At 36.3% G+C, this 11615-nt stretch overlaps 1 protein-coding gene across 1 annotated transcript in view; it reads right to left on the bottom strand.

The window, feature by feature from the left end:
- Window positions 1–7898, bottom strand: part of LOC149260990 (uncharacterized) — a 379306-nt gene extending 371408 nt beyond the window's left edge. Inside the window, exons 1-3 of the mRNA XM_089367025.1 lie at window positions 7769–7898; window positions 7481–7599; window positions 4582–4746 (exon numbers count right to left, since the gene is read on the bottom strand). Coding sequence (XP_089223151.1) covers window positions 4582–4746; window positions 7481–7599; window positions 7769–7898 — 414 coding nt within the window. The remainder of the gene's footprint in view (window positions 1–4581; window positions 4747–7480; window positions 7600–7768) is intronic.
- Window positions 7899–11615: the final 3717 nt, after the last annotated feature.

Here is an 11615-nt window from a genome sequence, read left to right on the forward strand (position 1 = left end):
TGGCTAGAACACATATGATGCTACAAAAACTAATAGCCCCCTCCTAGGACCCCTGCGAATTTGAGCAGTAACAGGCCACACCTCATATTGTTGTCCCTTGGTCTAGTTTTTGCCTTGTGAGTTCCCTTCACAAGACCTACTAGATTTTGAAGCAACATGCCCAACACTAACCCTACTTTGCGAACTGGAAATGTATTTGATATATTGACCAAGTTTGACCAAGCTGCAACAAGTCGTTGCCTCCTCCAATTGGGAAAAATTCCATGTGGCACAGACTCCTCTCATCAAATTGAATAATCAAAGACCAAGTTGACCGTTTTACCCCCTAGACCACTTTGCATTGGAAAACATGAACTGCCTCAAGGAATGTGACCAGGTTATCAAACTGAAACTGCCATGCATAAGAGTTGTCTGAGAGATATTGCACCAAAAAAACCAAGACACATACTGACTCTATAGACTAACCATGTGGTAAAACATAGGTTCACCTTAACACAAGATGCACTGGCCCATACACCAATGATTACCCCTACAAAAACAGGCTCCCACAAAACCATGAGTCCTCAAGTAGGCTCACCTAAGACCCTCCAATCCTGTACAGGACAAAAGGAACCCGAATGAACATCAAGGGACCAACCATGGTCCAACCAAGACAACAAGCAAAGGGTGTGGGACACCTAATACTTACAATGTTTTTGACTTGTGACTTTGGGCTTAAGTTCCTTATATGTGACCATCCTGACATGTCCTTGTTATATCATGAAAAGTACAAGAAAGGTCATTGGTGTCTCACTTAGAAACAAGGTACTTTAGAAAATTGCATTAAGGCCCATTTATTATTTAAAAAGGACTTGTTGACCACTGCCGGTCAACTGCCCATAGCAGTACACCCCCTTTTCTTTGCAAAAAGGGGTGGTGCTTGATCGACATGTCCGTGCCATTCTGCAGTCATCGACAGCTTGATCAATCTATGTTGTAAACCCAGTCTGCATGTATAAATTGTAAATAATCTTAGCAGATATGAGTCATGTATGTAAATTACCTAGGTGGACCTAATTTTCTAAGTGATAATCTACGTCCCGGAAGGTTTTTCGTCTCACCGATCCATGATCGGCAGAGTTTTCCTTCAGCCTGACCCCAAAGCCGGGATTTATTTTGTCATTAGAATTTTAGGAGAATCCTAGTGTGTTAATCTGCTAGATTATAGTTGTGTCGCAGAACTGGGTGGTTTGTGAGGATCTGTGTTAAATGGGTTTCTCCCCTTAAGATGTAAATTGTAAAAGTCATGATGTAAAGTGTCTTGAGGGTTGGAAATTGTTTTAAATCCCCTCATGAGTCCTGAGTCCTAAGTCCTAGGTCCTAGGTGATTTTTCCAAAGGCTAAGTTCGAAGATCCATTTTAAAATGAATTAAAAAATTAAAAAAAATTAATAAATAAATATAATAAATAATTGAAAAATTAAAAATTAAAAAAATATATAAAAATTATAAAATAAAGCAAAAACCCTAAAACAATAAAATAATAATATTTTGAGTGAATGCATGCAAAATATCATTTTTTTTAATAAATTAACAAATTCAACGGATGAGATTAAGAGATGTCTTGATCCTCATCGACGGTCGAGATCATTTCGACATGGATCACTCGAACTAGCCGTTGGGATTATTTCCTTCAAGTAGGGTGCTAGGGGTCTTTTCAGATGATTCGATCTGTGAGTCTTGTGCTAAAGAAGCTCTCTTGTAATCTGTTTCTGGTTAATAAAAGAAGACTTTGGGGTTCAAATCTTGCTGGTGTTACTCTCTGGAAGTGCTGTGAGCTATTCTATTTTCTGCATATTTTGTTTTTTTTCAGCCATTAATAACAGCTTATTATAGAGTATTGTGAGCACAGGTATCTTGTTCACTTGCTAGGGTTTGAATGATATTAGGGTTTCTGGAGTAATGGCAAGTATCTCCATTACTTTCTGAAAACTAGTATTATTCTCTCTCTCTTTACTGATGGTTGAAGTGAGCTGTGCAGGGAACCATTATTGAAGAAAACCAGTGGGCGTTTGGGGAAGTTCTGGGCTGAACCAGCGAACTCCCACAGGCTCTTCCTTGCAGAGCCCAGCTAATTTTTACCCTGGGTTAATCATTTAAATTTACTTTTCTGGTTTGCACGAGAGATTTTTCTAAGTCTTTTCACAGCAAATTTGAAGTTCTAAATTATTATTGATGCAACTGACAAATCTGGCTGTTCTAGAGCTGTAATTTTTTGCGATTTTAGATTAGTTTTGAAGGGTTTTACTTTAAATCTTTGCATATATCTGCCGGGTTTTTGTTTTCCATTCGCAGGTTACAGGCCTGAGATAAGATCTGGAGGACAATTTATTTTTGCAGGATCTCTGTCTCAGCTATCCAAGGGTTCCAAACATCAGGTGTTTTCAGATCTGGGTCCCAAATTTTGCAGATAAATCATTTGTCAACCAACGTGTATCCCTTGCTGAAACAACGCTTCAGTACTGTGGCCACCATCTGTTCGAAACTTCACTCAGCAAAATCGTACCTCATTTAGTTATCATACGCACACCCTCTCATGCCCACAGTTTTCTTGGCTCGGCTCTCCCTGGCTTTCGATCTCTGAAAAAGAAATCACCTTTTCTACGCCCCCACACACAGTCATTCCGTAAGCAAGCATCGAATTTCTGTAAAGCGCATGCACCCCCTCACGTTGTCGACAGTCCCTTCAAGCCGAAGTCCTGTCACTGCATCTGCCGTCGGCCTCAAACCTGAAAATACCCACGCATTTTATTCAATCACCGCTGTCTGGTTGCTGGAGGCTGCGCGTTTCAAAACAGTGGCGTAAGCAAACGCCAGGTAAGAAAACCGATCTCAATCGAAATCTTTCGAATCAGCATCCTCAGGTAAGCTCTAAAACGGTTTTAAATTTTCGATCTCCGCTGAAAATACGTGTATCTCTGAGCTCGAATATCATTAGCACGCCTAAATCGATCTGCAAAACCTGTCAACACGCCGTCATTCATGAAGATCTTCTCCGCCTGCGAGTAATCGTATTTCCTTTTTTTTGTGTTTTAGAGTTTATGCGTAGGTAAAGCGTCATCGTTTAGGTTTTACGTTTCATATTTTGGTTAGGGTATTAATTTTTTTAGATTTAATTGTTTCATGATTAGAATCATATGCGTTTCAGTTTTGGTTTGATTTATGAATAAATATATAAAAAAAAAAAAGAGACACACATTTTTATTTTTATTTTTCTTTAGACTTAAGTTTTAATTTTTTATTTTTTTTTAGATTAAGCTCCTGCTTTGAAGTTTAAAATCATAAAAAAAAGGGGTTTTGGCTTTTAATTTTATAGTTTCAATTTTATTTTAGGATTTAGATTTTATCCTTTATTTTTTTAGGTTTTGTTTTAGTTAGAATTTAAAATAAAAATATATATATATATAGATAATAATAAAAGCTTAGATTTTGATTTAGCATCATTTAGATTTTTGTTTAAAGTTTCCTTTAGCTTTAAATTTTTACTGTATCTGGAAAAAACATAAAAAATATTTTGGAAATATTTTGGGAAATTTTTGCCAAGATAATTTTTCTCAAGAAATTTACACGCATTTTATTTTTCTTGCTGAGATTCAAATTCGTTGATGTTTATCATCTTTGGATAAGTCTGCACATGAATGATCATCTTAAAGATTAGCTGCATATGATATCTGGTTAATGATTCATAATTGCGTGGTTGTTTAAAGCATTGATCTTTTCGAATATTTTTAATTGCTGGATATCGTTATTGAGATTTGGTCATTATAAGAACTTTATGGTTTTAACAGATATCTTGCACTGTTCTAAGTTATTTGATGACAAATGATTGTTGTTCATGGTTCATATTTCTATATCATCTAACAAGTAATCGTTTAAATATCAATCTCTTAAGGCACTGGTCTCTTAATTTAACTAAATCAATTTAGTGCTCGTTTCTTCGTGTCTCCCAACCCAACTGTTTCACAGTTGGTCGCTCATTTTCCTATAGGGTCCACCCCCCTTAGCCGCGGGAGACAGGCTTAAACGGAGAGATCGGGGATCAGAGTGACAGCCCCCGGTCTGAGCGTTGTCGTGACAATCTGTGCGACAACAGGACTCAAGAGATTCCTAATAAGATTAGTGACTAGGCCTTCCCAAAAATCACCTGCACAAAACATTCACAACAGCATTATTTCTAGGTAATTTAGAAAATTTCGCTCAGACCTATTTAGTATTTCAAAAAAGACTCAAAAGAAATTCCTAATCATATTAGAAACTAGGCCTTCTCAAAAATCCCCTGTACCCAATATTCACAATAGCGTTATCCTTATGTACGGAATCACATTGTCCTAATATATAACATAGTACATGACTGCACAATATTCACAGTAGTGTTATCCTTATTAACGCAATCATATTAATCTGGTCATTCATAACATATTATTTGTAATCAAATAAAGTAATATTGACAAATTACTTCTTCCTTTCAGCACTTTGAATTTCTAACTAGGTTGGCATGTTACATAAATATTGCATACTCCACATTTCCCAGCACTAAAATTACCTCTTCAGAATTAGATCTTGCAGCAACACTAATTGCATTAGGTCCCGCATCATTAGAGTTTTTTCTTTTGTTTTTTATAGATATATTAGCTTTTGTACCTTCCAAATCCATCCCATAATTGAAAGGTTTTTTCTTCAGCACTAATTTTTTCCTATAACTCATAATCTGCACACAAAATCAAAACTTTTAAATTAGTATCTCTCACATAATTTATAATCTGCAAATGAAATCAGAACTTTTAAATTTAGTATCTCAGAACTTTTAAATTAGTATCTCTTCAGAATGTGCAAAAGGACCTTGTTCATTAAGGTTTTTCATATGCGACAAGATGTAATGTTTGTACATCAAAATCTGAGATCATATTGGAAAAGGAACAACATATCACTCAGAATTGTTTTACTAGGAAGTTCACAGGAGCACAATAGTGGTAGAAGAGAATCTGGGTAATGAATTTAGGAAGACTATAGACAATATTAATATAGAAGATTCTAAGTAGCGAATTTATAAGATTGCAGAAGCAGTTTATTTCTTATAGATCCATTTGCCAAATGACAATGTTGTTATAGTGCAACACGTGATGCACTTTGTCAGAATGGTCAGGTATTTTCACGAAACTACAGGTTTAAAGATACACAAATTTTCTTAAACTTCTGTCTGAAGAGTAGACTATTTTGCCCTAGGGTCACTGACATACAGTCATTTTCCAGACATCAGAAAACATAAGCACATATAGATTGCTTGCTATACATTGCTGTGACTATTACACTAGGGTAGACAGATTATATTTATCGATCCAATATACATTGTTGTACTTGTAACTATTACTCTAGGGTAGACAAAGATTATATTAATCAATCCAATTTGAGAGAAGGGAGTCAATTATCCAATTTATGAAAAAGCAGTCAATTATTTAGGATCATAGTTTTAAAAACCAGAACTGGGTTTTGAACCAACCCACCTATCTAACCGGGTTTCAAACTGGAACTGGATTTGAGAAAAATACATGAAATAATTACTTTTTTAATGAAAAAATATATTTTTAGGATTTCAAACCATGATTCCAAACCATTAGAGACAAAATGCGCAGTATGCTCATCTATATACCATGTAAGGGTGAATATATCAGAATAGAACTAAGCGCGATATATATATCAACAACAACAACAACAAAATACATAATCAATGAGCCTCTAAATAGCCTCTAGAATCCAAAAACAATGCTACAAGCCACTGAGACTATACATATCAACAACAAAATGCATAATCAATGAAGCTCTAAATGGTCTCTAGAGTCCAAAAACAATGCTACAAGCTATTGGGTCACTAGCTACTACAAATCACTACTCAACATGATCACTCATAAAACTCATCAACGATTCACCACTACTAGGAATGGGATCATCAACAAAAGCTACAAAAACATCATCTGGCTCAAAGTCTTTAAACTTGTATTCCTCAACCTTATAATATGGTAAAAAAAGATTAGCATGCCTAACCAATTAGTTTGGTTCAAGTGAAGGGTGCATAATTTTTAAGTCCATGGCAGAGGAGTTCAACAATCAATACCACCAATATTAGAGTTTCCATAATAGTTCAATAATCAATACCACCAACATTAAGGTACATAAAGGGCTTTGTGCTCTTTGATTAAAAGCCAATCCCATACTCTCATACATGATAGAATTCAATGAAATTTTGCAATCCTACCAACACTAAAATCCTGAAAACTGTTTAGTCTACTGAATTTTGAATGGAAAATGAAATTCTACTTTCTCCATATGAAGTCTGATAAGGTTGGAACCACTCTCAAAAATCCTGAAACAATTAATGGTAATGTTAAAAATTTAAGTAAAAGTTAGCATTTCCTTTATCTTTCCTTTTTATCCTTTTACTTAAGAATTTAACATTACCATAGATTACCAGCATTGTTAGGGATGAGTTAGGTTTTTGTTTACATATATGGTTTAGAAGGGGAAGGTTTGGTTTTAGCCAAGGGGGTCTGTTTTGGGAAAGAAACAACCTCTGGTTTCCTCGAAATCCACCTTAAAAACTGCCACCAGGGATCCTGGACTCCCACCACACAAGTGTGATCTAACTAGTTGATTAGGGTCAGAACTAGTAGAGTAGGGTCAGTTTGTACCGGTTAGGCACCAAACTGATTGACTTGGTATCTAACCAGTACAAACTAGCCTTCCAACCGAGATTTCCTACTGGTTCATTACCTAGCCCCATCTGACCAGCAGTTTAACCGGTTACGAATTCAGACAGACTAGTTTGACCAGTTACTGGTTTGGACCCACCAGTTTTTAAAACCATGTTTAGGATAGCTTATCTCTTTAGAAAACACGTTGTCCTGGGCAGGCCCACTCCTGCATTTCAAATCTTTGTTGGAAATCTGATCCCTAGTTTGGCATAAAACAGTTGCTCTTTTGCATCTTCCAAACTCAGAAAATGGAAAGCGAGGAGTGCTGACATTCATCAAACACAAGCGAAACTAGTCTCTCAACGCAAAGCCTAGTTAATGACTCAGCTTTAGAATCCTCCACACTCATTTTCATGGCCAGTGCTATAAAATTTCTCTATGTTCTGGATTATTCAACTATTACTTAATTTAAAAATCACTATCATATCGGAAAAACACTCTCCAAACTCTGACAATGGGTTGAATATGAGTGTGCACTCAATTTGACATCTACATGCAAGGAAAACTTCAGGTTCCAGATGGATATATCAATATGGAGATGGACTGAAGACATCCAAGGTGAACATTCAAAAGATGAGAAGGGCACAAAATTCACCAGTTTACCCCATTCTTTGCTTCAAAGATACTAAATTTTCAATTACATATAAACAAATTTTGCAGGAATCCACAGCCTTTTTCTTTTTCAGCTGCTCTAACCTTTTTCTTCTTCCTTAGCTTGAAGCAGTTTAGACAAATGCTCTTTAAAATACGAGCTACTACTGGCATGTGAGAAGGATGAAAAACTGGAGTTGGAAGACGAATATGTCCAAAATGGCCTGCAGATGCATTCATTCATATCTATTAGGCAAACTTGTCAAATCTCACTTTCAAAAAAATTAAGACAAATTAATAAGAATGTCAATGAAGAAAAATGCTGCATAAAATTTTATGAACATATATAGCAACAAATTTTGAGTGCAACTGAAACTTAAAAAGCATGTGCACCTTCACATTCATCAAGTTTAAAGGTTCCACAAGATGAACACTTGTGTGTCTCTGTAGGAAGTCCAAGCAAAGGGCCAGCCAGTTGGCTTGGAAGTTGAATAGATTCAGAGCGGGATATCTTTATCTGCATTTTGAAAAAATAAAAATATTAAATAACAATGGAATATGAATGGAGATTTTCTTGAAACTCCAATTTAGCAGAACATGCACTCTTTGTAACTGTATATATCTGTGATTAATCATTTTCTAACTGTCTGATTTAAAACATTGGTTATGTGCTGCCATTACCAAATGTATAACTGATTCCCATGAAGCCACAATAACAATTACGGTGATTGAAATGCCTTTTGACCAAGTGTTATTCAAATGCTACAGATAATCTAGATTCTACAAAATACAACTTAATGACATAATTGTTAAAATAAAGGTGCTTACATCCTTTTCTAGCATTAGAACACATGGTATTCATGGTGTCAAATGCTACCGTATATAATATAATTGTACATAATTAATGGAGTGTGTGCAGGATTAGTACATACTACAGCCCTTAACTACTGAAAAAAACTTGCAAAAAAATATAGGAATTATTACAGTAGCAAAAATTTGGAAGAACACACCTACATAGAAGTTAGAGAAGTATCTGCATAAGGTATCTGCTCAAAAGGTGAAAACGGATAATAGATGCATCATTCCAAAACCAGGGCAGCATATATAACCGAGGGTCCTCGAATATCTAGCTGTGTAGGTAGCACATTCCATTTTTTAATACAAGACTTCACTTTCTTCAATTGGTGCCACTCAAATTGCAGCTTTTTCCTTTTGTCCTCACAATAGAAGCCTTATAATGGGAAGCTATAGTACACATCAAGGTAAGAAATTTAGCAAATATATGGTTCTAGAGGGAGCATGTTGTTTGAATGTAGGGCTTGCTTTGTATCATTGGCCTGTTTCCAGAAAGATGTGTAGGCATTTGTTGCTCTATTTCCTTTTCTCTTCTTCTCTTTATTTTCTAGTCTTGATGAGGCATATGCAAAGCATGTATGGCGGGATGCCATGGAGACAAGCTCAAAACCTACTGTGGAATTATTTAATGATTACAACCTTGCAGGAGATGAGAGCATTAAAGACTACATGGACAACATTGTTGGACTCTGAGAGGGAGATGGAATTGGCCTTATGTTACTCTTGCTTCAAAATTCTCTTATAAAGAGGGAGGTAACCTCACCGAGGTTGATGGTTCAATTGTCAAAGGTTTTGAGGTGCATGGAAGAGATACACATGATTGCATGTTGATAGTTTTGGCCTGTGACATTGACTTCAGGGATTATGGACTTAGGCAGGTAGGTTCTGATCCAGACTTATGTTCCTCCAGATTCATATATGGTCAGTGCTCTTTGAAGGCTCGAAATTCTGTGATAGCATCTTAAATTGTTGGATATAGTATGTGACTTCCGCAACTTACATGATCAATATTTCAACACCACACAAGACTACACTGTACAGTAACTTACAGGATCAATATTTCAACACCACACAAGACTCCAGTGAGTAACTTTGACATTGTTATTCTAGAAGCTAATTCAGAGATTAGAGATGAGTCAAATTCACGAGTGGATGAGATGAGGTACGAGATGGGTGTGACCACAACATTTACTCCAATATGTACAAGGAAGTTGAGATGGCTTACCTCGATATTACAAGATGCTGAAGAACATGTAGGAGTACCCAAATATTTAGCAAGGGTGAGTATACCTCATTTGAGATTGCTCACCATATTGCATTGGATTCTACCACTTGTGAGCCTTCCAATTATTTAGAGAAGGTGAGGTGTTATGCCTTCATGGATGAGTGTGATGTTTGGGAGACAGATGATTTCAAGACTGCAATAGGTTCAAACTTGCAGACGGTCAAGTTGATGGACACTTGGAGATGATGTTAATTTGGTAGCTTAGGGGCAAATTCCCTCCTTTGGACAGCCTTCCTCATCAAGAAAGAATCCTCCTAGACCTTCGTAGAATTTAATTTGGTCAAGGAAAAATTTAATTTTTGAAGTGAAACCAACAAGTACACAAAAGTAAAAATCGACCTGGGCAAGGTAATTCGACCACCTAAGAAGCATATAAATACATCATGTGTCACATCAATTTGGAGCATCTCATCACACATCTTCTTCTCTTGGAGGTTCGACTACTTCTGAAAATTGCAGGTCTTTTCCACACATGCAAAGAGGAGAGAGAGACTTTCTAATTGGGCCAAATTCGACTTTGAGCAGCCTTTGACTAGCGTTGACTTTTTGGGAGTTTGGGACTGGTTTGACTTGGGATTTTGCATCTGCTTTGGAGGCCAAATTCTTTGGCAAGGAGAGCAAAGTTTCCCGGGTACTTGGACCTTGGTTGGCCGCAGATCTGAAGCTGCTACTTGACTGCAGAGCTGACTTTGATTTTGACCAATTTTGGAGGCACCTTTTGGGACTGTTTTGACTTGACTTTGACCGGCAAAAGAGGCAGAGTTTTCTGCTGCCAGAGCCAAACTTTTTGGAGCTGATTTTACTGCTGCATGTTGACTGGTTAGGGCATCATTTGCTTCTGTTGACTGCTGTTGACTTTGACCATATTTCACTTTGGGCTCATCTCTTGGATATTGGTTAGTGAATTGTTGGATAAGTCAAAGAATTGACTTTGACTCTCTATTGTTGAAATAAAACATCATATCTCTACTGAACATCTGATGACAATATAATAGAAGAATTTGAAAGGGTTTTTCTCCATGTTGTGTTTTTCCCTAGTCTTTGACCAAATCTTGTGTCTCTTGTTATTTGTTTCGTTGTCTTCTATTGTACATTGCATTTACCGTTCTATCTACAATTGCTATTTGTCATTGGAAGATTAATTTTGTTTAAAAGTGATTGCTAATTGGGCTAACTGAATGTACTAAGCATTAAACAATGGAAAATTAACATGGTATCAGAGCTGAGGTTAAGACAACCCCAAGGAAACAAGAGACAAGAGAAATCACCTTTGAAGGAATCTATTTGGAAGAAGTTATTTGGTCAAGATGTCTAGACTCTACAGCTTACTTCAAAGATTCAGCGAAGCTGGGTGACTTGTCAAATTTTGTTGTTTGGAAGATCAGGTTGGAAGTCATATTAGATGATAATGATGTCTTGGAATATGTGGAAGGAAAAGTACCTGAGCCACCAGAAAATGCTCCTACCACCACCAAGGCCAAATATTAGAAAGGTGAGCTCAAAGCCAAGAAAATTGTTATTAATTCTTTGAAAAACCATTTGCTTACTTATGTTGGAAAATTGAAGAAGTCTAAGGATATCTTCGATAAGCTGGTTGGGAGATTAATTTTGTTTAAAAGTGATTGCTAATTGAAAAAATAATTGGGCTAAGTGAATGTACTAAGCATTAAACAATGGAAAATTAACATGGTATCAAAGCTGAGGTGAAGACAACACTAAGGAAACAAGAAACAAGAGAAATCCCCTTTGAAGGAATCTATTTGGAAGAAGTTATTTGGTCAAGATGTCTACCACTTACTTCATGTGAAAATTTCTGAATCGAACAAGTCAGAAATCCTACTACAACAAACTGATTTGCATTACCAACTTGTGTTCTTCATTTAACAAGTTATTTTCAATATTAATGTAAACACACTGCAACCTACACCAATATACAGATCAAGTACTGAAAAAATAAATGAGACAAGCACACAAAGGACACACTTATTTTTGGACTAAACGTCTCCGAAAAAACCCAATGCGGGAAAATCGGTGCAGCAGCTCTGAGGGTTTTCTATTATTAAGCAGAATTTCTGAATACAAATGTTGGTTGCCCTCCCG

Source organism: Pinus tabuliformis, chromosome 6 (genome assembly GCF_031772625.1).
Source record: "Pinus tabuliformis cultivar Carrire ecotype Pingquan chromosome 6, CPIR1, whole genome shotgun sequence".
Taxonomy (NCBI): Eukaryota; Viridiplantae; Streptophyta; class Pinopsida; order Pinales; family Pinaceae; genus Pinus; species Pinus tabuliformis.